We start from the raw sequence: 27,627 nt of genomic DNA on the forward strand, positions 1-27,627 counted from the left end.
TATGGAAGCATTTGAGAGTGAGCAATCACCCGTCACTGCCCGGCAGATTAAAACCTGGAAAAGCCAGGACCCCTTATTATCTCTAGTCAAAAGCTGTGTGCTTCACGGGAGCTGGTCCAGTGTCCCAGTGGAAATGCAGGAAGAGATAAAGCCGTTCCAGTGGCGCAAAGATGAAATGTCTATACAGGCAGACTGCCTTCTGTGGGGCAATCGAGTAGTGGTCCCCAAGAAGGGCAGAGACACTTTCATCAATGACCTCCACAGTACCCACCCAGGCATCGTAATGATGAAAGCGATAGCCAGATCCCATGTGTGGTGGCCCGGTATCGACGTGGAATTAGAGTCCTGCATTTACAGATGTAATACGTGCGCGCAGTTAAGCAATATACCCAAGGAGGCGCCGCTACGTTTATGGTCTTGCCCCTCCAAACCGTGGTGCAGACCCGTTCTTGGGTGAAATGTTCCTTGTGGTTGTAGACGCGTACTCCAAGTGGATTGAATATGAGATAATGTCGGCTAGCACGTCCGCTGCCACTACTGAAAGCCTGCGGGCCATGTTTGCCACTCACGGCTTACCCGGTGTCCTGGTGAGCGACAACGGGCCATGTTTTACCAGTGCTGAGTTCAAAGAATTTATGACCCGTAACGGGATCAAACATGTCACATCTGCCCTGTTTAAACCAGCGTCCAATGGTCAGGCAGAGAGAGCAGTGCAAACCATCAAGCAAAGCTTGAAGAGGGTAACTGAAGGTTCACTGCAGACTCGCCTATCCTGAGTCCTGCATAGCTACCGCATGAGACCCCACTCACTCACTGGGATCCCATCTGCTGAACTGCTCATGAAAAGAGCACTTTAAACAAGGCTCTCGTTAGTTCACCCTGATCTACATGAACAGGTAGAGAGCAGGCGGCTTCAACAAAGTGCATACCACGATAGCGCAAATGTGTCACGCGAGATTGAAATCAATGACCCTGTATTTGTATTAAATTATGGATAAGGTCCCAAGTGGCTTCCCGGTACTGTTGTGGCCAAAGAGGGGAGCAGGGTGTTTCGGGTCAAACTTTCAAATGGACTCATTCACTGGAAACACTTGGACCAAATCAAACTCAGATTCACGGACTGTCCTGAGCAACCCACCTTGGACCCTACCTTTTTTGATCCCCCAACATACACACCAGTGGCAACCGGCACTACGGTTGACCATGAAGCAGAATCTATCATCCACAGCAGCCCAGCAGGGCCCAACACACCAGGCAGCCCAGCAAGGCCAGCTGCACAACAGCCCAGCGAGGGCCCAACAAATGATTCAACAACACCAGCTTTCACACCGAGACGATCAACCAGGGGAAGAAGGGCCCCAGATCGACTCACATTGCAAATAGTTACACTATTGACTTTGCGGGGGTGGGGGGGGGTGGGGGTGAGTGTTGTTATATATGTGGACTTGTATTTACTCTGTACAACCACCAGAGGGCTCATTCCCTGGAGTCCCAAGGGATCCCATAATCCCTTGGGAGCACAGGTATTTAATGAAGCTTCACTGGTTGGAGGCACTATGGAGACCTGCAATAAAAGACGGAGGTCACACTTTGAGCTCCCAGTATTCAGGCTGACTTTTTCTCCATACACAAGAGACGAGATCAGATATGAATCATTGAGCTGCTTTATTTTACAGGTATCAAGTAAATTTCCTTCATAACTGTTGTAACCATAATTCACTTAGTTTCAAAACCTTCTTTGTGAATAAGAAAAATAATAAAATAAGCTGCCCTGTCCCAGTTACTGAGTTAAGTAACATATGTTGTTACTCTGTCTCAGCAGACTAAGGCTTACACAAATCTGGTTGGCACTGTAAACCCCCTAGGCTTTGTTGACTGACTTTGAACATGGGTTTTTCTCTTTTTGTTACTTCTAACCATGTGAGGTGGGTAAACTGTCCCTCCAATTTCTTCCCTGTTCAGTGACTTCACCAGAAGACCTGTCAATAAAACCAGCAATCGAACAAAAGTAGATTCTTAGTAAACACTCCATGCTGGCTCATGTGAATAGAGCATGGCAACAATAATGGGTGTGGATGTTCCTAAGAAGCCTGAAATGAGATAACAAATTAAATATCCCTGGGCAGAAGAAATGTTACAGGGAGACCCTGAAAGCATCCCCACTGATACCTGGGAGTCCCTGGCCAAACACCGCCCTAAGTGGAGGAAGAGCATCCGGGAGGGCGCAGAGCACCTCGAGTCACATCGCCAAGAGCATGCAGAAACCAAGCGCAGGCAGCAGAAAGAGCATGCAGCAAACCTGTCCCATCCACCCCCTTCCCTCAACGACTATCTGTCCCACCTGTGACAGGGACTGTAGTTCTCGTATTGGACTGTTCAGCCACCTAAGGACTCATTTTTAAGAGTGGAAGCAAGTCTTCCTCGATTCCGAGAGACTGCCTATGATGATGATGATGATGACTGATACATCCTTACTATACAGTATAAATGCACATGAGGCAATGCTTGAGGGAAGGTCAGTCTGTGACTTGTCCTTTATTCCATAGCACTCAAGTGATGGAAGTGGGTGGAGCTTCCCCCTTTATATCTGAAGGTCCAGGTTAGGAGTGTCTCCCACAAGTTCGCCACCTAGTGGTCATTGTTCTCACAGTGTACAACTTAGGTCAGGTTATACATGGGTTACAATGCTGGTTGAATACATGACATCACCTCCCCCGCCAAAGTCTTATTGGGATCACAGGTTGAGTCTCTCTGGTGGTTTACGCTCTCTTGTAGAGCACCTGAGTTGGGGCTCCGGTTGTTGGGTGCTGGCTTCAGTGTCTGCTGTTTACGGTGCCTCAGGCCTGTCCGGACTGCCCACAGTGACTGGGCTCTCCTCCCTTTGGCTCCTGTGTTCGGTCACCTGTGGAGGAGTGAACTCTATATCGTGTTCTTCCTCTACTTCTTCTACGGGGTTGCTGAACCTCCTTTTTGTTTGATCCACATGTTTGCGGCAGATTTGTCCATTGGTAAGTTTAACTACCAGAATCCTATTTCCCTCTTTGGCAACCACAGTGCCTGCGAGCCATTTGGGCCCTGCAGCGTAGTTGAGGACAAAAACAGGGTCATTTACATCAATACATCGCGCCCTCGCATTCCTGTCATGGTAGTCATATTGTGGCTGGCACCTGCTCTCGACAATTTCTTTCATGGTGGGGTGTATAAGGGATGACTGGGTTTTGAGCGTCCTTTTCATTAGCAGCTCTGTGGGTGGAACCCCTGTGAGCGAGTGTGGTCAGGATCTGTAGGCCAACAGGAGACGTGATAAGCGGCATTGTAGGGAACCCCCCTTGGATTCTGAGCATCCCCTGTTTGATTATCTGCACTGCTTGTTCTGCCTGGCCATTTGAGGCCGGCTTGAACGGTGCCGTTCTGACATGGTTAATTCCATTGCCTGCCATGAAGTCCTGGAATTCAGTGCTTGTGAAGCACGGGCTATTGTCGCTGACCAAGATGTCCGGTAGACTGTGGGCGGTGAACATTGCCCGTAGACTTTCTACCGTGGCAGAGGATGTGCTTGAATTTAAAATGTCACACTCGATCCATTTGAAATAGGCGTCTACTACAACCAAAAACATTTTTCCCATGAAAGGACCTGCGTAGTCCACATGGATGCATGACCAAGGCTTGGCGGGCCATGGCCAGGGGCTAAGGGGGGCTTCCCTGGGCGCATTGCCCAGCTGGGCACACGGGTTGCACCTGTGAACACAAAGTTCCAGATCTGCGTCTATCCCTGGCCACCAAACGTGTGACCTGGCAATTGCCTTCATCGTGACAATGCCCAGGTGCTCATTGTGGAGTTCTCTGATGAAAACCTCTCTGCCCATCTGGGACATGACTGCGCGGTTTCCCCACAGTAGGCAATCAGTCTGAATCGAGAGTTCATCCCTGTACCTGTGAAATGGTTTAAATTCCTCAGGGCATGCCCTGTACGTGGCTGCCCAGTCCCCATTCAGGACACATTTCTTGACTAGACAATAGCGGGTTTCTATTTTTAATCTGACGGGCTGTCACGGGTGAGCCTTTGCTTCCGAAAGCTTCAACAACCATGACCATCTCAGCAGCATGCTCGGTAGCCCCCTCAGTGGTGGCTAGTGGGAGCCTGCTGAGTGCATCGGCGCAGTTTTCGGTGCCCGGTCTGTGCCGAATAGTGTAGTCATAGGCGGCTAACGTGAGTGCCCACCTCTGTATGCAGGCCGATGCGTTTGCATTTATGGCCTTGTTGTCGGCCAAAAGGGACGTTAGGGGTTTGTGATCTGTCTCCAGCTCAATTTTCCTGCCAAACAGGTACCGGTGCATTTTCTTTACCGCATATACACATGCGAGCGCCTCTTTTTCTACCATCCCGTAGCCCCTTTCTGCCTGGGACAGACTTCTGGAGGCATAAGCTACCAGCTGTAACTGACCCTTGGTATTGACATGCTGCAACACACACTCGACACCATAGGACGACGCATTGCACGTTAACACAAGTTTCTTACATGGGTCATATAGTGTTAACAGATTGTTGGAACATAACAAATTGCGTGCTCTATTAAAAGCCCTTTCCTGGCTGTCCCCCCAGACCCATTCGCGACTTTGCGTAGGAGCACATGTAGCAGCTCTAGCAGCGTGCTCAATTTGGGAAGAAAGTTACCAAAATAATTCAGGAGCCCCAGGAATGAACGCAGCTCCGTCGTGTTATGGGGTCTGGGTGCTCTCTGGATCGCTTCCGTCTTGGACGCAGTAGGGCTGATCCCGTCTGCTGCTACCCTCATCCCCAGGAATTCTACCTCTGGAGCTAGGAAGATGCACTTCGCTTTTTTCAGTCGCAGCCCTACCTGGTCCAGTCTGCGTAGCACCTCCTCCAGGTTGTGGAGGTGTCCTTCAGTATCGTAACCTGTGATGAGGATGTCGTCCTGAAAAACCACCGTCCCTGGAATCAACTTAAGGAGGCTTTCCATATTTCGTTGGAAGATCGCGGCGGCCGAGCGAATCCCGAACGGACATCTGTTGTACTCAAACAATGCATTGTGTGTCGTGATGGTGGTCAGCTTCTTCGACTCACTCGCCAGCTCCTGGGTCATGTAAGCTGAGGTCAGGTCCGATTTTGAAAAAAGTTTGCCACCGGATAGCGTCGCAAAGAGGTCCTCCGCTCTCGGTCGCGGATACTGGTCTTGGAGTGACACCCGATTGATGGTGGCCTTGTAATCACCACATATCCTGACCGACCCATCTGCCTTGAGCACCGGCATAATCGGGCTCGCCCAGTCACTGAATTCGACTGGCGAGATGATGCCTTCCCTCAGCAGGCGGTCCAATTCGTCTTCTGTCTTTTCCCGCACCACGTACGGCACTGCTCTGGCCTTGTGGTGTACTGGTCTGCATCCGGGTTTATGTGAATCACTACCTTGGCCCCCATGAAAGTGCCAATGCCGGTTGAAATAATGAGTCAAATTTGTCCAGGATCTGTGAGCATGATACTCGCTCCACAGAGGAAATTGCATTGACATCGCCCCATTTCCAGTTCATGACAGCAAGCCAACTCCTCCCCAGTAGTGCAGGACCGTCCCCCAGGACAACCCAGAGTGGCAACCTGTTCTCCGAATCTTTGTGGGTCACGACTACCGTAGCGCTGCCTAGCACCGGAATGATCTCCTTTGTGTATGTCCGTAGCTGTGCGTCAATCGGCGATAATTTTGGCCTCCTGTCCTTGGACACCCACAACTTTTCGAACTGTTTGATACCCATCAGGGACTGGCTGGCCCCCATGAGTAGCTCCATTGATACTGGGATGCCATTGAGGAGCACTTTCATCATTATCAGTGGCGTCCTGGTGTATGAACTGTATACGTGCTCCACATGAACTCGCTGAACTTCATCTTCCAGCGATTTCCCCCAGCGTTCATTTCTGCAATTTCTGCAGGTATTTTGCTCATCTCTGCAAACTCCGGCTGAGTGTGTGCCTCCACGCCTCCAACATGAGCTGCAGTTTGAAACAAAAGATCCCTTGTCAGTCGATCGTCCCTGACTGCCCCTGTTATTGTCCTTGAGTGCGCCAGTAACAGGTGTTGATGGCCCCATTACTGGCCGCATTGTCCCTTGCAATGGCGTGAATCGCCATTCAGCTTGCCATTGTCTCTGTCAAACTCCCCCTCTAGGTTCGACTACATGTTGGGGCATGCCCGAATGCCCTTGTCTGCCTGGAGAACTGTGTGCTGCTTTAACAATGTTGAATCTCTGTCCCAACCATTCCTTAACACAGTACCTCTCGTCTGTTCTGTTCGTGGCCATGCTCGCATGGTTTAAATCCCAGTTTCTCGTCGCCATTGATACGCCCTTACTATACAGTATAAATGTACACGAGGCCCATGCTTGAGAGAAGGTCAGTCTGTGATCTGTCCTTTATTCCATAGCACTCAAGTGATGGAAGTGGGTGGAGCTTCCCCTTTTATATCTGAAGGTCCAGGTTAGGAGTGTCCCCCACAAGTTCACCACCTAGTGGTCATTGTTCTCACATTGTACAACTTAGGTCAGATTATACATGGGTTACAATGCTGGTTGAATACATGACAATGACTATTGTCAATACCTGGGTCATTAGCATATAAATATTTTGGGCTAAATTTTCTGTGGTGGTCGCGGGTACGATTGGTAGCGGGTCAGGTGGGAAACTTGTTTTTTTTGACAGCGGGTCAGGAACCCGCTGTTAACTCACACCTGAGCGCCTTTCCCACAGGTACATCTGTCAGCATGGAGCTGATCTGACCTGCAGCGGTGGGGGACCCAATTGAAATCATTGTAAGGTACTTTATAGGCACTTAAGAGTCTTTTCCCCCTTTTTAAATTTCACTGTATGGCCATGGGATTCACGTTTGTCAACCTGAGGCGCGAGATCCGTGACCATGCTCCAGCTGATTACTTGACAGCATAGAAAACAAACCAAAATAAAAAGATGTTGATTATATCAGGAGGGTTGATGAGGGTAGTGCATATGATGTAGTGTATATGGACTTTAGCAAAGCTTTTGATAAGTCCCACATGGTAGATTGGTCACAAAGGTTAAAGCCCATGGGATCCAGGGCAAAGTGGCAAGTTGGATCCAAAATTGGCTTAGAGGTAGGAAACAAAGCGTAATGGTTGATGGATGCTTTTGTGACTGGAACGATGTTTCCAGTGGGGTTCCACAGGGCTCAGTACTGGGTCCCCTGATTTTTGTGGTATGTTTCAATGATCTAGATTTGAATATAGGGAGTGTGATTAAGAAGTTAGCAGGTGACACTAAAATTGACTGTGTGGTTGATAATGAAGAGGAATGAACTGCAAGAGGATGGAGTATAAAAGTAGGGAAGTCTTGCTACAGTTGTACAGGGTATTGGTGATGCCACACCTGGAATACTGCGTTCAGTTTTAGTTTCCATATTTACGAAAGGATATACTTGCTTTGGAGGCAGTTCAGAGAAGGTTCACAAGGTTGATTCCAGAGATGAAGGGGTTGACTTATGAGGAAAGGTTGAGTAGGTTGGGCCTCTACTCATTGGAATTCAGAAGAATGAGAGGTGATCTTATCAAAACGTATAAGATTATATATAAGGGGGCTTGACAAGGTGGATGCAGAGAGGATGTTTCTGCTGATGGGGGAGACTAGAACTAGACGGCATAATCTTAGAATAAGGGGCCGCACATTTAAAACTGAAATGAGGAAAAATTTCTTCTCTCAGAGGGTTGTGGATCTGTGGAATTCGCTGCCTCATAGAGCTGTGGAAGCTGGGACATTGAATAAATTTAAGACAGAAATAGACAGTTCCTTGAATGATAAGGGAAAAAGGGGTTATGGCGAGTGGGCAGGGAAATGGACCTGAGTCAATGATCATATCAGCCATGATTGTTTTAAATGGCGGAGCAGGCTCGAGGGTCTGTATGGCCTTCTCCTTCTTCTATTTCTTATGTTCTTATGTTCTTATATCAATCTACTGGTCAGGTGGGCAGAACAGTGGCAAATGAAATTTAATTTGGAGAAGGGTGAGGTAATGCACTTGGGGAGGGCTAATAAGGAAAGGGTATACACATTAAATGGTAGGCCACTTAAAAGTGTAGATGAACAAAGGGACCTTGGAGTGCATGTCCACAGATCCCTGAAAGTAGCAGGCCAGGTGGATAAGGTGGTTAAGAAGGCATACGAAATGCTTGCCTTTATTGGCCGAGGCATAGAATACAAGAGCAGGGGGGTTATGCTTAAATTGTATAATACTCTGGTTAGTCCACAACTGGAGTTCTGTGTGCAGTTCTGGTCGCCGTATTATAGGAAGGACATGATTGCACTAGAGAGGGTGCAGAGGAGATTTACTAGGATGCTGCCTGGAATGGAGAATCTTAGCTATGAGGACAGATTGGATAGGCTGGGTTTGTTCTCATTGGAACAGAGGAGGCTGAGAGGAGACCTCATTGAGGTGTGTAAAATTTTGAGGAGCCTGGATATAGTGGATAGCAAGTGCCTATTTCCCTTGGTTGAGGGGTCAATTACGGGAGAGCATAGTTTTAAGGTGATTGGTGGAAGGTTTAGAGGGGATTTGAGGGGAGGCTTCTTCATACAGAGGGTTTTGGGGATCTGGAACTCACTGCCTGGAAGGGTGGTAGATGCAGAAACCCTCACCACATTTAAAAGGTGCTTGGATGGGCACCTGAAGTGCCGTAACCTGCAGGGTTACGGACCTAGAGCTGGTAAGTGGAATTCGACTGGATAATCTCTTGTTGGCTGGCGCAGATATGATGGTAAGTATTGCAGGGAATCAAATACGGCCAGGGTGATGTCCTGGACTAGTTTTGATCGTCTGGATGGGTCGGAGAGGAATTTTCCCAGATTTCTTTTCCCGAATTGGCCTGGATTTTTGTTGTGTATGCAATAACTGTTAGACTGAGTACTGTTTAACTCCGAGAGGTATGACCTTGGCTCTGCTTTATTAAGGCCCAAAGTGACTAATATACAAAATGGCTGGTCTTTTATACTTGGGCTGCACACACGTGCGTGCAGCCCAATGGCCTCCAACAGTGATGCCATCTAGTGGCTAGTGATCCCAAAAGTACATACATGACAATAGCCCCCTCTGAGATATTAGCACAGTCTTTTAAAAATTGAGACGGTCTGGTGTTTTACGCTCCCGAGTTGACTGTCTCAGTTCAACCCCAGCCTTGGGTGAGTGTTCAGAGTCTGTTGTGACTGGTGGCTGGGTGGCTGACCTGGTGGGAGTGGCAATGGCCATGTCAGAGATTGAAAGTCCATTTTCATTGAACATGTCAGTGATTGAAAGTCCCGATTCACTGATGACCACTGAGTCCTCTGGTGACTGGGGGTAGGTTGGTTGGTCGTCAATTGTCTCTTCCTCCGACTGTTCCGGTTTGTCTGTGTGCTGCAGCTTTTTCTGATCCATATGATTCCTGCATGTTTGCCCATTTTTGAGTTTGACAATAAATACTCTGTTGCCCTCCTTGGCCATGAAAGTACCAGTGATCCACTTGGAACTCTGACCATAATTCAGAACATATACGGGATCATTTACAGAAATATCGCGTGACACAGCTGCGCAATTGTGATACCCTTGCTGACTTTGTCTTCTATATTCAAGATGATTATCCAAGTCAGGGTGTACAAGAGATAACTTGGTCTTAAGACCTCCCTTCATCATTAGTAAGCGTGTGTGGTCTTGTCCTGTAACTAAGCCGTATGCATGACAGGCGGGTCTGCAGTGGTCCTTGGGTTACTCGCTTCATACTCTGCTTTATGATTTGGGCAGCACGTTCTGCTTGCCCATTGGATGCAGGTTTGAACAGTGCTGACCTTACATGTTTGCTACATTGAGTTTCATGAACTCTTGAAACTCCTGACTGGTGAAGCATGATCCGTTGTCGCTAACAACGATGTCAGGCAGACCACGTGTCGCGAACATGACACTGAGATTCTTAATGGTAGCTGTGGATGTGCTGGATGATATGATTATACACTCAATCCACTTCGAATATGCATCCACCACAACTAAAAACATCTTCCCCAGGAAGGGACCTACTCAACGACGATTCCACTGGTGCTTTGCTGAGCTACATGCAAGTGTTGCACTGAAACACACATGATTCCAGCTCAGAGTCAATTCCTGGCCACCATACATGAGACCTGGCGATGGCTTTCATCATTACAGTGCCGGGATGTGTGCTATGTAGGTCACATACAAATTTCTCTCTCCCTTTCTTGGGCATAACAACACGATTGCCCCACAGTACACAATCCGACTGAATAGACAGTTCGTCTTTGCGACGAATGCAAGGTTTGGTCTCCTCGCACATTTGCTTGGGTATGGCAGACCAATCACCTTTGAGGATGAAACTCTTCACCACCGATAAAATCGGGTCCTGGCTGGTCCAGATCTTAACTTGTTGAGCCGTAACAGGGGTTTCTTCACTCTCAAAAGTATCCATAACTAACAATAGGTCCGCCGGTTGTAGCATTTCCACCTCCGGCGTGGGCAACGGCAGACGGCTCAAAGCATCGGCACAATTCTCGATGCGAGGTCTATGGCGAATGACATAATCATGCGGATAATGTCAGCGCCCACCTCTGGATGCGGGATGAAGCATTGGTATTGATACCTTTGTTTTCAGAGAACAGTGAAATGAGCGGCTTGTGATCTGCCTACAGTTCAAACCGAAGATCAAACAGGTACTGATGCATCTTTTTAACCCCATACAAACAGGCTAGTGCTTCTTTCTCTACTATGCTGTTGGCACTTTCCGCTTCAGACAAACTTTTTGAAGCATACGCGACTGGTTAAAGTTTACCCGACTCATTAGCTAGTTGGAGTACGCACCCAACTCCATATGACGAAGCATCACAGGCCAATACTAAACGTTTACATGGGTCATAATGTACCTGCAGCTTGTTAGAGCAAAGCAGATTAGTGGCTTTCTCAAAAGCTCTGTCTTGAGATGCACCCCACATCCAGTTGTTGTATTTTCTTAGCAGCATGTGCAGTAGTTCTAATAAGGTGCTCAATTTAGGTGGGAAGTTACTAAAGTAGTTGAATAGGCCCTAGGAACGAACGCAGCTCCGTCACATTCTTTGGCTTGTGTGAATTCTTGATGGCCTTGGTTTTCGCGCCCATGGGCCTGATGCCGTCAGCAGCAATTTTCCTCCCCAGGAATTCGACCTCTGGTGCCATGAAGATGCACTTCGAGCATTTCAGTCTGAGTCCTACTTTGTCCAGACGATAGAGAACCACTTCCAGGTTGTTCAGATGTTCCTCGGAGTCACGACTTGTGGTCAGGATGTCATCTTGGAACACGACGATTCTGGGAACATACTTCAGTAGATTTTCCATGTTCTTCTGAAATATTGCTGCAGCCGAGTGAATTCCAAAAGGGCATCTGTGATAAATAAACAGTCCTTTATGCGTGTTAATGCACGTAAGTCTCTTTGACGTCTCGACCAGCTCCTGTGTCATGTAGGCCGCGTCAAGTCCATTTTGGTGAACGACTTCCTCCCGGCTAGCATTGCAAACAAGTCATCAGACTTCGGTAACAGGTACTGATCCTGTTTCGAAACCCTGTTGATCGTAGCCTTGTAGTCTCCACAGATTCTGACCGTGCCATCATTTTTCAGCATAGGAACAATGAGGTTGGCCCATTCATTAAATTCAACCGGTGATATGATCCCTTCACGCTGGAGTTTGTCCAGTTCGATTTCAACCTTCTCCCTCATCATATACGGAACTGCCCGAGCTTTATGATGGACGGGTCTTGCATCCGAGTCCACATGGATCTGCACCTTGGCTCCCGTGAAGTTGCTGATGCCTGGTTTGAACAGCGAGGGGAACTTGCTCAGTACTTGGGCACAAGTATCTTTCTCCGACGACAACACCTTGATGTCGTTCCAATCGCATCTGATTTTTTTTAAGCCATTTCCTGCCGAACAGCATTGGGCCATTGCCTGGGACAATCCATAGCGGTAACTCGTGAACCGCACCGTCATACGACACTTTAATTGTGGCACTGCCAATCACCGTTATGAGTTCTTTGGTGTACGTGCGCAACTTGGCATTGACTGGACTCAGCCTGGGCCTCACAGCCTTAGAATCCCACAGCCACAGCTTGTCGAATGCCCTCTGGCTCATTATCGATTGACTCGCCCCCGTGTCCAGTTCCAGCAATACTGGCACCCCATTAAATTTCACGTTGATCATTATCGGTTTGCTCTTAGTTAGGAACGAGTACAGTCCATACACTTCCTCCTCTGGTATCTCGGATTGTGTATCCGGATCCGTGCTAGTCTGACCATCATCCTTCACGTGGTGTGTCGCAGCACGCTTGCTCATCTGCAGACACTTGCGCTGGAGATGCCCCACTCTCAGACAGCCTTTGCAACTATATTGCTTAAATTGGCACTGCTGGTGCCGGTGATTTCCCCCACAACACCAACATGGAGAAATCGGATGCATTCCCGCTGGCGGACTTTGGGCAGCCACAGGTTTCGCGTACGCAGTCGGGTAGACCCTGCCATGTGGCGCTCTGCTGAACGCCGAATCAATCATATTTACAGTACTTGCCGAGTTTCGATTTTTCACTGATATCTGCTTTAGACTTCTATCCGCCGTCATGCATGACTGAGCGATCATGATGGCCCTCTTCAAGTCCAATGTCTCCACCGCCAGTAGTTTATGCAGGATCACCTTGTGTATGATGCTGATTACAAAGAAGTCCCGCAGCATGTCTGCCAACACAGCCCCGAACTTACACGGTCCCGCTAGATGTCTCAGGTCGGCAACGAATTCCGCCGCATTCTGGCCCTCTGAACGAACGTGCATGTAAAACTTGTATCTCGAGATGATGATGCCTTTGTCTGGCGTAAGGTGGTTCTGTACCAGTGTACACAATTCTTCATACGTCTTCTCTGTTGGACTCACAGGCAGGTGTAGATTCTTTATCAGACCATAAATTTTTGGACCGCAAACCATGAGGAACACTACCTGGCATCGATCTGCATCGCCGACTTCCTCCACTTTGTTAATCACGAAGAACTGGCTCAAATGGCTCACAAAGTCTGCCCAATCTTCTCCTTCCACAAGTTGCTCCAACAATCCAATTGTGCTCATTTTTGCATGCAAAGGTTCTTGTTGCCTTGTCGCTAAGTGTTATGTATGCAATAACTGTTAGACTGAGTACTGTTTAACTCCAAGAGGTATGACCTTGGCTCTGCTTTATTAAGTCCTAAAGTGACTAATATATAAAATGGCTGACCTTTTATACTTGGGCTGCACGCACGTGCGTACAGCCCAATGGCCTCCAACAGTGATGCCATCTAGTGGCTAGTGATCCCAAAAGTATATACATGACAGTTTTTGATCTGTTTTTTTTGCCTCTCCCAGGAGATCACATGGCTCCGGTTGGGGTGGAGTGTAGAATGTTGTGGTGCAGGGAGTGTTGCAGTTGTGTGGGGCGGACTGGTTGGGCCGGATGCTCTTTACCTTTCCACCATTGTTCATTGTTCATAGGTTTATATGTAACCTTCAGGGCTGCTGACCGAGGGCCGTGTGGCTCTTTGTCGGCCGGTGCGGACACGATGGGCCGAAATGGTCTCCTTCAGCACTGTAGATTTCTATGTTCTATGTTTCAGATTGATGGAATTCTGTACTATTTGAAAAGCTACAGGTAAATTTTTCAAGACCCTTTCTCGATTGTTGCCTTCCAACTGAATTGTAATGAATTGATCTGCACTATATAAAATGACATATACCATTTAAATACATTTTTGTGTTGTTTCTGATCAGGTTTTTATCACAGTAAACTATGATTGTCCAGTTACACATTAAATAAAGTAATCAACCGTAACAATTTCATTCTCACCACTTATTCCACTGGTTCAATTTGCTTTCATTCCCTGAATATGACTAATTAAATGTTTCAGTCTGAGACTATAGGGTGAATTTCTGCAGTGGTTCTCTCACTTGTCCATTGTTAACTTCGACGGAAGAGCTGCAGAAATCCCAGAAACACATTGTAAGCACGACTTACACTGTCAGGGATTCTGCCGCTCTTCCGCTGAACTTGCATAAAATTGTAAATCCATCCCTTTACGATTATATTTAAAATCTGCTTAATTTTTTGTATTGCCGAAACACACACAGCGTTTATTTGTACCAGTTACTGATACAAAAGTCTATAGATTTGTGACTAAAGCACCAATAACTTCCCAATTAATGTACTTTTTAACTTATGTTCTTGATCGTATTTGACGTGGGCCATGTACAGTAGACACCTCAAGTCGCTGGAGAAATACCACCAACGATATCTCCACGAGATCGTACAAATCCCCTGGGAGGACAGACGCACCAACATTAGCGTCCTCGATCAGGCCAACATCCCCAGCATTGAAGCACTGACCACACTTGATCAGCTCCGCTGGGCAGGCCGCATAGTTCGCATGCCAGACACAAGACTCCCAAAGCAAGCGCTCTACTCTACTCGGAACTCGTCCACGGCAAATGAGCCAAAGGTGGGCAGCGGAAACGTTACAAGGACACCCTCAAAGTCTCCCTGATAAAGTGCAACATCCCCACTGACACCTGGGAGTCGCCGGCCAAAGACCACCCTAAGTGGAGGAAGTGCATGCGGGAGGGCGCTGAGCACCTCGAGTCTCGTCGCCAAGAGCATGCAGAAATCAAGCGCAGGCAGCAGAAGGAGCATGTGGAAAACCAGACTCCCCATCCACCCTTTCCTTCGACCACTGTCTGTCCCACCTCTGACAGAGACTGTGGTTCTCGTATTGGACTGTACAGCCACCTAAGAACTCATGCTAAGAGTGGAAGCAAGTCTTGCTCGATTCCGATAGACTGCCTATGATGATGAGATGGAGTCATATTACTTAATGATAATTTTATTTAAATATTTATTTGTCACTCATATATAACTTTTATTATATGATTGTACAGTAAAGATTCAACATCCACTATGTTAGATTGAACTTAAACCCTGACCAGGGTCCCTTTAAGAATCCTGGCTTAAAACACATCATGAATGACGTCACTAGACCCGCTCCATCTAATTGGATCAGTTAACGCGCTGGCCCTATTAAGGTAAGTTCATTTTGTACAGCGGGATGGAGCCAGCAGCGGGATCAGACCCGCCACGGACACCGACCGCACCGGACCTGCCAAGGTAAGGAAAATTCAGGCTCTGTGTTTTCAGTGGATGTAGCATATGGTTATAAGGAGAATTTTAAACCTGTGCACACCCATTTTAGTTTAAAACACAACATTTAAATGTAACTTATTTCCATATCCTTTCCATGGAGAAATGGTCAAACAATCCTAAAATGTGACAAAAGACAACATGGGTAAGAACTGCACGGATTAAATGCTGAATGTAGATAAATAGCAGGAATGTGAGAAGACACATACAAGATGTATTTTTATTTCCTCTCTAGGTCATGTACACTGAGCTTATAGTGTGCAAATTGCTGCCCTGGCTGATTTTAGATACCTCAGTGCAAAGTAGAAATCAAATCTGTGACCTTTTTGATTTTTATGTTTTTTATGCTTCACCATGCAGTGTGCTTATATAAACCAGCAAGGTGGCTCCCTTTGTAAAAAAAAAGTTATATTGAGGGTTAAAAACTAGTAATACCAGCCCAAATCTATCAGAACCCTTGGTGAATATTTAGGTGACGATGCATAAGGTATTTAGAAATGATTCCTGTCAGGAAGGGAAGATTTTCTAATACTCCTTTTTAAGGATCGGTACAATTAAAAGATAGACTGGGCTATGTATGGTGAATTATTCTGTGATTGATTATTTGATTTATCTTCAAATTGAAGAAGAATTATTAAAGAAAAAGGAAGTTACACCCTCAACCTCCTGAACAGTTTATTAGTTCTTATATTGTCCAAACTCTTGGGAGGTGGAATCCAAGTGTTGGTGAGAAAATGTAGTAACTTGTGTAATTATGTGATTTCTCATTGCAGAGGGCCCGGTGTTGAAGGCCTTCCACCTCAAGAAGCTAGCGACAGGTTGCAGATCTTTCAGACAAGCTTTAATGAGCTCTGGCGGAAATTTACTACTTATTCTGGAGGAGAAGAACTTTTTGGGCTGCCTGTTATTGGTAACCATTGTCTGTCTATTATTAGTGCACCTGTTGCTCATTTAATTTTCTATAGTTTAAGTAAAATAAGTGCAAAGCTTTGTGCTATAATTAGGCAAAATAACTTTTTCCCTACAAAAAAAATTAATTTATTGGCCTGGATTTTGCTGTGCTAATAACGGCGTGGCTGTCAGCGCTTGCTGTTGGCACAGGGTAAAACTGACAACTTCTGGCATCCGCACATGTGCAGTAAAACACGGAATTCTGAACGTTGATGTCAGTAATACCCTGCTCCTCCACAGGCTGTGCTGTTGCAGTTTTTGCCGATGGAATTTGCAGAGATCACTGTAATGACATGAACTTAGGCTAATTACCCACTAATTTCACACTAAAGACCGATGGAAAAGATGGGGCTTGTGCAATCAGGAGTAACTGAGTTTTTAATGGCGTAATAAGTGACAATTATTGTTGAACAACCTCTATAGCCCTGAAAAAATAATTATACAAGTGTGAAGTCTCATTCCCTCAGAATGAATAAAAGGAAAGGTGCAATGCAGATTCTGCTATCAAGGAGGAGTGTGATATTCTGGATAAAATAAATATATTGAGAGAGCAAGTATTAAGGGGGTTAGCAGCTTTGAAAGTAGATAAGTCCCCAAGCCCGGATGAAATGCATCCCATGCTGTTGAACGAAGTAAAAGAGGAAATAGCAGAGGCCTTGACCATCATTTTTCAGTCCTCTTTGGATTTGGGCATGGTGCTGGAGGATTGGAGGACTGCCAATGTGATACCCTTGTTTAAAAAGGGAGAAATTACCGAGTAATTACAGGCCTGTCAGCCTAACGTCAGTGGTGGGAAAATTATTGGAAAAAATCCTGAAAAACAGGATAAATCTACATTTGGAAAGGCAAGGATTAATTAGGGACAGTCAGCATGGATTTGTTCAGGGAAGATCATGTTTGACTAACCTGATTGAATTTTTTGAGGAGGTAATCAAGAGGGTCGATGAGGGTAATGTGTACAATGTAGTGTATACGGACTTTAGCAAAGCTTTTGATAAGGTCCCACATGGTAGACGAGTATGAAGGTTAAAGCCCATGGGATCCAGGGCAAAGTGGCAAGTTGGTTCCAAAATTGGCTTAGTAGTAGGAAGTAAAGGGTAATGGTTGATGACTGTTTTTGTGACTGGAAGGATATTTCCAGTGGGGTACCGCAGGACTCAGTACTTGGTCCCTTGCTTTTTGTGATATATATCAATGATTTAGATGTGAATATTTGGAGTATGATTAAGAAGTTTGCAGATGACACTAAAATTGGCTGTGTGGTTGATAATAAGAGTAAAGTCATGGACTGCAGGAGGATATCAATCTACTGGTCAGGTGGGCAGAGCAGTGGCAAATGGAATTTAATTCGTAGAAGTGTGAGATTATCCTCAGGCTTTGGGAGGGCTAATAAGGAAAGGGTATACACATTAAGTGGTAGGCCACTTAATAGTGTAGATAACAAAGGGACCTTGGAGTGCTTGTCCACAGATCCTTGAAAGTAGCAGGCCAGGTGGATAAGATGGTTAAGAAGGCATAGAAACATAGAAACATAGAAAATAGGTGCAAGAGTAGGCCATTCGGCCCTTCGAGCCTGCACCGCCATTCAATGAGTCCATGGCTGAACATGCAACTTCAGTACCCCATTCCTGCTTTCTCGCCATACCCCTTGATCCCCCTAGTAGTAAGGACTACATCTAACTCCTTTTTGAATATATTTAGTGAATTGGCCTCAACAACTTTCTGTGGTAGAGAATTCCACAGGTTCACCACTCTCTGGATGAAGACGTTTCTCCTCATCTCGGTCCTAAATGGCTTACTCCTTAGCCTTAGACTGTGACCCCTGGTTCTGGACTTCCCCAACATTGGGAATATTCTTCCTGCATCTAACCTGTCTAAACCCATCAGAATTTTAAACGTTTCTATGAGATCCCCTCTCATTCTTCTGAACTCCAGTGAATACAAGCCCAGTTGATCCAGTCTTTCTTGATATGTCAGTCCCGCCATCCCAGGAATCAGTCTGGTGAACCTTTGCTGCACTCCCACAATAACAAGAATGTCCTTCCTCAAGTTAGGAGACCAAAACTGTACACAATACTCCAGGTGTGGCCTCACCAAGGCCCTGTACAACAGTAGTAACACCTCCCTGCCCCTGTACTCAAATCCCCCAGCTATGAAGGCCAACATGTCATTTGCTTTCTTCACCGCCTGCTGTACCTGCATGCCAACTTTCAATGACTGATGCACCATGACACTCAGGTCTCGTTACACCTCCCCTTTTCCGAATCCGTCACCATTCAGATAATAGTCTGTCTCTCTGTTTTTACCACCAAAGTGGATAATCTCACATTTATCCACATTATACTTCATCTGCCATGCATTTGCCCACTCACCTAACCTATCCAAGTCGCTCTGCAGCCTCATAGCATCCTCCTCGCAGCTCACACTGCCACCCAACTTAGTGTCATCCGCAAATTTGGAGATACTACATTTAATCCCCTCGTCCAAATCATTAATGTACAATGTAAACAGCTGGGGCCCCAGCACAGAACCTTGTGGTACCCCACTAGTCACTGCCTGCCATTCTGAAAAGTACCCATTTACTCCTACTCTTTGCTTCCTGTCTGCCAACCAGTTCTCAATCCACGTCATCACACTACCCCCAATCCCATGTGCTTTAACTTTGCACATTAATCTCTTGTGTGGGACCTTGTCGAAAGCCTTCTGAAAGTCCAAATACACCACATCAACTGGTTCTCCCTGGTCCACTCTACTGGAAACATCCTCAAAAAATTTCAGAAGATTTGTCAAGCATGATTTTCCTTTCACAAATCCATGCTGACTTGGACCTATCATGTCACCTCTTTCCAAATGCGCTGCTATGACATCCTTAATAATTGATTCCATCATTTTACCCACTATCGATGTCAGGCTGACCGGTCTATAATTTGCTGTTTTCTCTCTCCCTCGTTTTTTTAAAAGTGGGGTTACATTGGCTACCCTCCACTCCATAGGAACTGATCCAGAGTCTATGGAATGTTGGCAATGTTTCTACTATTTCCAAGGCCACCTCCTTAAGTACTCTGGGATGCAGTCCATCAGGCCCTGGGGATTTATCGGCCTTCAATCCCATCAATTTCCCCAACACAATTTCCCGACTAATAAGGATTTCCCTCAGTTCCTCCTTCTTACTAGACCCTCTGACCCCTTTTATATCCGGAACGTTGTTTGTGTCCTCCTTAGTGAATACCGAACCAAAGTACTTGTTCAATTGGTCTGTCATTTCTTTGTTCCCTGTTATGACTTCCCCTGATTCTGACTGCAGAGGACCTACGTTTGTCTTTACTAACCTTTTTCTCTTTACATATCTATAGAAAATTTGCAGTCCGTCTTAATGTTTCCTGCAAGCTTCCTCTCGTACTCTATTTTCCCTGCCCTAATCAAACCCTTTGTTCTCCTCTGCTGAGTTCTAAATTTCTCCCAGTCCCCGGGTTCATTGCTATTTCTGGCCAATTTGTATGCCACTTCCTTGACTTTAATACTATCCCTGATTTCCCTTGATAGCCACGGTTGAGCCACCTTCCCTTTTTTATTTTTACACCAGACAGAGATGTACAATTGTTGTAGCTCATCCATGCGGTCTCTTAATGTCTGCCATTGCCCATCCACTGTCAACCCCTTAAGTATCATTCGCCAATCTATCCTAGCCAATTCACGCCTCATACCTTCAAAGTTACCCTTCTTTAAGTTCTGGACCATGGTCTCTGAATTAACTGTTTCATTCTCCATCCTAATGTAGAATTCCACCATATTATGGTCACTCTTTCCCAAGGGGCCTCACACAACGAGATTGCTAATTAATCCTCTCTCATTACACAACACCCAGTCTAAGATGGCCTCCCCCCTAGTTGGTTCCTCGACATATTGGTCTAGAAAACCATCCCTTATGCACTCCAGGAAATCCTCCACCACCGTATTGCTTCCAGTTTGGTTAGCCCAATCTATATGCATATTAAAGTCACCCATGATAACTGCTGCACCTTTATTGCATGCACCCCTAATTTCCTGTTTGCCTTTATTGACTGAGGCATGTATTATAAGAGCAGGGAGGTTATGCTTAAATTATATAATACTCTGGTTAGGCCGCAGCTGGAGTACTGTGTGCAGTTCTGGTCGCCGTATTATAGAAAGGACATGATTGCACTAGAGAGGGTGCAGAGGAGATTTACTGGGATGCTGCCTGAAATGGAGAAGCTTAGTTATTCGGACAGATTGGATAGGCTAGGTTTGTTCTCATTGGAACAGAGGAGGTTGAGGGGAGATCTCATTGAGGTGTGCAAAATATTGAGGGGTCTGGATATAGTGGATAGCAAGGGCCTATTTCCATTGGTGGAGGGGTCTATTACGAGGGGGCATAGTTTTAAGGTGGTTGGTTGAAAGTTCAGAGGGGATTTGAGGGAGGGCTTCTTCACGCACAGAGCTGTGGGAGTCTGGAACTCACTGCCTGGAAGTGTGGTGGATGCAGAAACCCTCACCACATTTAAAAGATGGTTGGATGGGCACTTAAAGTGCCGTAACCTGCAGGGTTACGCACCTAGAGCTGGTAATTGGGATTAGACTAGATGATCTTTTGTTGGACGGCGCAGATATAATGGTAAGTACTGCAGGGAATAGAACACCACCAGCGTGATATCCTGGACTAGTTTCGATCGCCTGAATGGGTTGGAGAGGAATTTCCCCAGATTTTTTCTCCCTAAATTGGCCTGGTTTTTATCTGGTTTTTGCCTCTCCCAGGAGATCACATGGGGTAGAGTGTAGAATGTTTCGGTATAAGGGGTGTAGCAGTTGTGTGAGGCGGACTGGTTAGGCTGGGTGCTCTTTGCCTTTCTATCATTGTTCATAGGTTTATATGTAACCTTTAGGGCTGCTGACCAAGGACCATGTGGCTCTTTGTCAGCCGGCGTGGACACGATGGCCTTCTTCTGCGCTGTAAATTTCTATGTTTCTATGTTAAATGCCACATGTCCCTTGTAGAGGGCGCGTGCTGGATCAGACACCCGAAAACATGGAAATTGCCGCGGACAAGCCCCCAAAAAGTCTCTGGGCAACTGTACGCGAGGTGAATGGTGAAAGCTGTCCCTTCGCCACTCACAGCAAAATTCGGGCTAATATGTTACAGTATTTTATGATGTATATCTGACATGACAGCATTTGTGTTAAAAAAATGTAAGGATAAAATATAGAAAAATGCTTTTTTGAAGTATCATTTTGGGGGATAAAATTGCACACATTGTTTTTCTTTGTGTTCTGAAATAGATTATCCTGACTTGCTGAGAATCAAGCGTGAACTCACATTACATCAGAAATTGTATGGTCTTTATAATTCAGTCATCGATAATGTCAATGGTTACAATGACATTTTGTGGAATGAGTTGGATGTTGAAAAAATCAATAATGAACTTCTGGATTTTCAGAACAAGTATGTAGAGTTTACACAGAATATACTTAAGGGGAGAAATTTGGGTCATTTGCGTCTCCTGTTAGTGCCTGTCGGGGGCAGTAACGGGACGCAAACGACTTTTCACCTGGGTACCGATACAGACTCCCATCAAATTCCGTGGGAGTGTAGCAACAGTGGTAACCGGTAGCGCAGCACCCCCCATCCGCTGCGCAGGCAATGACGATATCATCATTGTGCACAGCGACCTGTTTTTGCCCCGGAGCGAAAATTTGGTACCGATGCCCGCGACAGCTTTACAGGGCACATACTGGGCTTTAGACCGCTCGTGGGCCGATAATTAAAGGGGAAGTGTGGGAGGAAAAAAAAAATTCCCTTCTTGTTGGTCGATCGCAAGGTCCGTACCGCGATCTTCCAACCCAGCACTCCCCTTGTGTACCGTGCTGCTGCCACAGCACCCCGCTTCCTGGTAGTCCAGAGATGACCCCGTTTTCCGCTTGCAGAGTCGGCAGCTTAGCCCAGCCCTGTCTACGTACCAGCGCTATGTGTCCCACCACGTAGCGCTGCGAATTTCGCGGAGACTTTGCACCCCGCTTCCGCCCCACTGAGGAAGTGGAGCGTAATATTTTGCGCTCCACATCATCTTATGGGCGATAACCCGAATATAGGTCACAGGGCGGGACTTCCGCGCCTGGCGCAGGAACTCCCACCTCGCGGCTTTCGCGGTCTTAATTTCAATTAATAGCTGTCCTTTGGCGTTGCTCATGGTGAGTCAGGGGATACAATGTTTTATAACAATATGGGGATAACATCAAGGCCATTGATTTACAATGACTGAATAAGAAAGATTCATCTTTATTAAATGGTAATCTCATCCATCAAAATTATGGTTATGTCAAATCTAATGGGAGGTGGATCTGTATTCATGCAGTGAGAATATTTCTAGGGATGATTTAGCCTTCTCCCTCTCTGGGTGAGTACTGCAAATGCTTGGTTAGAGAGAGAACTGTGCATGCTTAGTTACAAGGAACTCGGTACATGCTTCATTAGAGAGAATTCTTTGCATGCTTGATTAGACAGCAATCTGTACATGCTTGGTTAGAGAGAGCTCTGCATAAGCTTGGTTAGAAGAAATACACTGTGCATCCTTGTTTAGAGAGAGCTTTGTATATACATATTTGGATAGCACTCTGCATACCTGATTAGAGAGAGCTTTTCTTCTGGTTCATTAGAGAGCTCTAGGCATGCTTAATTGGAGAGTGCTTTTGCATGCCTGATAGAGAGAGCTCTGCATGTGCTTGGTTAGAGAGAGCTTTGCGCATGCTTCATTAGAGAAAGCTCTGCATGCTTGTATAGAGAAAGCTCTGTGCTTGCTTGATTAGAAAGAGCTTAGTGGATACCTGGTTCGAGAGAGTGAGAGCTCTTTTCATGCTTGGTAGAGGGAGATGTGCATACTTAGTTGGAAAGAACTCTACACATGTTTAGTTAAAGAGAGCTGTTGTAAACTCTCCAACATTGTGTACTCAGATAAAGTTTAAAATTAGAGACTACCACTTAAGTTTACAGCTGTGAAGTTTTATGTTAAAACTTAGGAACACAATAATGGGTACTTGTTAATGGGTGTCCCACGGCTCATTCTTCGGACCACTTCTGTTTTTACTTGACATAAATTACTTGGATTCAGAAACTCAATGCAAATCGGTAAAAATTCCAGATGACCAAACTAGGAGGAACAATGGAATCAAGGGAGGCCGCTGCTGGCAGGCGGGAATGGGTGGGAGCAGTTGCCAGCCTGCGGAAATCTGGGTGCCCCTTGGCCGCCCATTGACACTCAAAGGCTTGGGTTTCTCGTACTGATCCACAAGGAAAAGTTGTTTTAAAAACTTATCTTGTATGCTCTCTCTTGCTCCCGATTCTTTTCTTCCTTGATTTTACCTGCTGGGAAAGTTGAATCCTTTGCTGCTCAGGTCGGAGTTAAAACCATGGTCAGAGCCCAATGGTGTACTCAGACCCCGATTTGCAGAGTTAAAGAAGGAACACACCAGCTTCAGGCAGATACCTTTGTTGCCTGCTTAGAAGAGCAGGTTAAAATTGAAAGCAACGGGACCCAGACAGGACAGTAACAGTCCTCCCACGTGGTTTCTGCCAGGAAGGTAGTGTTAAAATTGGTACCTCTATTTGAGTTTAAAGAAGTGTAAAAGTTATATTGCTATCACAATGGAATTATGCTTCACTCAGTGTATAGTCCAAGCAGATGGCCTGCCCAAGGCAGTCACACTGCTGCATTTTTTTAAATAGATAGGATCTGACTATGGATTAATACCGTCACTTTTGCGTCACTGAAAATCAGAAAAAATATAACTGCATCTGAAATGGAAAACAGAGTTAACAATGACATCATAAAAAATTTTAAGTAACACAAAAATGTATCATGAGAGAAATAGCAGACCAAGACTACAGTGTTTGGATCAGGAGATCTAATCATATCTAAAGCCTAAGAAAAGTTATTTTTAAACTGCACAAGGAATCTAGAAGCAGCAAGGAATGGGATTCATAGAGAAAAATTAACAGGGGCAATGAAGTAAAATATTAGAAAAGATTGTTGCCGAAAATCTGCAGTTGTTCCATTGTACTCGTGGTGTAACTTCAGCGTAAGTGGGAGCCACTTGATGGTCAAGGCAGGGATGGAAGCCTGAACCCCCTGGGAGGCTAATTTTTTTTTTGGCGGGGGGAGTGGTGTAGCACCACGAGGAGTCCTTCCAGGAGATGATTCTCTCCGGCGATTTCATATGTTTGTTTGGTTTCATAATAGTTCAAATATAACTGGCCTGTTGGAAAGAACAGGATTAATTCTCTCAATGTATAACTTTTGATGTTTACCTTACTGTTTTGTATTTGGCCTTTCATAGACTGAAAATAAAATAGAAATTGATTGACACAATTTGTGAAGTGATCAAAACCAACATAACTTTTACAATTTCGAAGAATATTTTGGAATTTTATACAACAATATTTTACTTATACACACATAATATTCTATAATGCTCAGCTTAACATTTTGTCTGGTAGTTATCTTAGTTAATTATTGATTTTCTTTTGCATTTTTGCGTGCAGAATACGGAAATTACCTAAAGCCTTGAAGGAATGGCAAGCTTTCAATGACCTGAAAAAGAAGATTGATGATTTCAGTGAAACTTGTCCATTGCTTGAAATGATGGCAAACAAAGTGAGTAGATGTTTAATCCTTGATGTAAAAAAAGGAAATGATGCTCCAATCTTCAGAAGTGCTATGATTATTGTCCATCAGTCTCACGGACAGTTGGGATGGTTTATATATTATATTATATATATATATATATAGTTGAGCTGATGGATAAGTGGGAGAACTCCACTACCCACATTTGCAACACATTGCAGGAAGTTTGTCATACTTACAGAACACTCTGGAGAGAGTGATAGTCCAGGAGATTTGTGCAGTAACAAGGTGCCAGCAGGAGGTAATAAGGATATTGGTGGCTTTCGGAGTGGCAGCTACCATTGCTTCAGTGGATACCTTCAGGATCAGCCTGAACACCACACTTCCACAGGGCTTCTAAGACCTGGTTGGGACTGCGGGGTCTGCAATGAAATTGATCAGTAGGAGCTCTGAGACTGTGCCCAGCACCTGTGGACTGGAAGGAGTGGTTAAAAATGTTGCTGTCTCTCCAGAGTGGCAATGATCATACTTCATTAAGATCCTCTCCAATGCCTGCACATGAGGGACTTTCAAGATTTGACCCAACCTCCCAAGCGTAGATTGGGTGACCGCTTTGCTGAACACCTCCGTTCAGTCCGTAAGTGTGTCCCTGAGCTTCTGGTTGCCTGTCACTTTAATTCTCCACTCCACCCCCTCTCCGATATCTCTGTCTTCGGACTCCTCCACGGTTCCAATGAAGCTCAACGCAAGCGCGAGGAACTACACCTCATCTTTCGTTTCGGCACTTTACAGCTTTCTGGACTCAACATAGAGTTCAACAATTTCAGACCATAACCTCTGGCCATCTTTGGCTCCCTCCCCTCCCTCCCGCCCCCCCATTTTATATTTTTTCTTCTCTTTTTTTTCTCTTTGTCTCTAATGGCAGCTGGTCATTACTCTGCCATTCGCACCCTATCCAGCTTAACCTTTTTCTAACTTCTGTCATTACCATTTCAATTTGGCCCATCATCCCTTTTGTCTCTCTAATCTCTCCTGCTTTCCACCCTATTACAGACCTTCCCTTTTGTTCTTTCTTCCCCTCCCCCTTTCAGTGCTTAAGAATGTGCTCTTTTCGACAAAGGGTCGTTGACCCGAAACGTTAACTTTGTTTTTCTCTCCACAGATGCTGCCTGACGCGCTGAGATTTCCAGCATTCTCTGTTTATACGCCCTTGCATTAGACTAGACTTAGAGGCCCGAGGTGTCTCTCATCTCAGGAAGGTAGCTGTCCCAGAGGGATTAGCTTCCAGCAGCCTTTCTCTTCTAGTGGAACCATCCCAGCCACCATTCCTCTCTGGTAACATCTCATAGAAGTAGTATCTAGGAGCAAGAGCAAGTAAATTAGCTGGAACATGGTGTTAAGAAGTAGTTGTCTTAGGGTGAATGTGTTTTCTCATTTGGTGAATATTGTTATGGAAAGTAAACATGGCTTGATCATGTGTTCATTTCTGTTATGCTTGCAACGTTTGGGAGTACAGAGATGGCATGGGAACTTTGGACTGATGTCTTATGAAAGAAATTGGCAGAAGTCTTTGACAGTGAGAGACTGTGGCGGGGAGAGCAGGCATGTCTAAAGAGTCTTTATTTAGTATGTCAACTTCATTGAGAGCTCTGAGATATAAATTGTGCCCTCCTTTCTCTAATTGCAAGAAATAAGGGAGTGACATCCTTGAGAGCTAATTTGAGAATGTGCCTGTCATGGCAGATGTTGTGTGCAAGATGTGAGGTGTGAGGAAATGGGGGGGTTGCAATACTGTAGGAGAGTAGGAGGTGCAGAGCATGTGAGTAGGAGGAGAAAGAGGTGGAATGTGTTGCAGTGATTGTAGAAGCATAAAACAAGATAGGGGAAAGGAATATTGTGAGTAATGGGGCTGCAAATGGTGCAGGTGTGAGGAGGCTCTGCTGCACAGGAGGGTAGGAAAAAGAGTGGGAGAGCCATAGTGGTAGGGGATTCTATTGTAAGGGGATTTTTGTGGCCGCAATCGAGACTCCAGGACGGTATGTTGCCTCCCTGGTGCAAAGGTCAAGGATGTCTCAGAGCTGCTGCAGCGCATTCTGGAGGGGGAGGGCGAACAGCCAGTTGTCGTGGTGCACATAGGTACCAATGATATAGGTAAAAAACGGGATGAGGGAATTTACGGAGCTAAGACTTAACTTAAAAAGTAGGACATCAAAAGTAGTATTCCAGGTGGCAGCAGGGGACATATGCAGCATTTCTCAGCACACTGCCCATTGCTGCATTTGCCAGGTAACAAGGGCACTGTACGCACACAGAATGGACTTCATAAAGTTCCCGTTGAGCAGGGACAGCCAGAATGAGAGGGCTGTAGGCTTTGGTAGAATTTTAGGCTTCCCCAAGGTTCAAGGAGCCAGTGATTGCACACATGTCATCTTGCGAGCACCATTACACAATGCAGAGGTGTTCAGAAACCGAAAGGGATAACACTCCATAAACATACAGCCGGTCCGCGGCCATACGCAGTGCATCCTCACAGTGAATGCTCACTATCCAGGGAGCACACATGATGCTTTCATCTTGCGTGAGAGCACTGTGTCACGAATGTTTTAGCGACAAAGGCAAGGGCAAGGCTGGCTGATCGGGACAAAGGTTACGGCTTGGCCACCTGGCTCATGACCCCCCTCCGGAACCCGGTCACAGAAGCCAAGCAGCGCTACAATGACAGCCATGCAGTCACCTGCAACATCATTAAACAGACAATTTGTGTGCTCAAGCAGCCTGGACCGCTCTGGAGGCA

At 45.8% G+C, this 27,627-nt stretch overlaps 1 protein-coding gene across 3 annotated transcripts in view; it reads left to right on the plus strand.

Moving 5' to 3' along the window:
* dnah5l (dynein, axonemal, heavy chain 5 like) overlaps positions 1–27,627 on the plus strand; it is a 618,296-nt gene that overhangs the window by 192,411 nt on the left and 398,258 nt on the right. For all 3 annotated transcript variants that reach the window (XM_070881289.1, XM_070881290.1, XM_070881291.1), the window contains 3 exons: positions 16,023–16,159; positions 21,496–21,658; positions 24,752–24,863. In XM_070881289.1, coding sequence (XP_070737390.1) covers positions 16,023–16,159; positions 21,496–21,658; positions 24,752–24,863 — 412 coding nt within the window. The remainder of the gene's footprint in view (positions 1–16,022; positions 16,160–21,495; positions 21,659–24,751; positions 24,864–27,627) is intronic.

Source organism: Pristiophorus japonicus, chromosome 5 (assembly GCF_044704955.1).
Source record: "Pristiophorus japonicus isolate sPriJap1 chromosome 5, sPriJap1.hap1, whole genome shotgun sequence".
NCBI classification, from domain to species: domain Eukaryota; kingdom Metazoa; phylum Chordata; class Chondrichthyes; family Pristiophoridae; genus Pristiophorus; species Pristiophorus japonicus.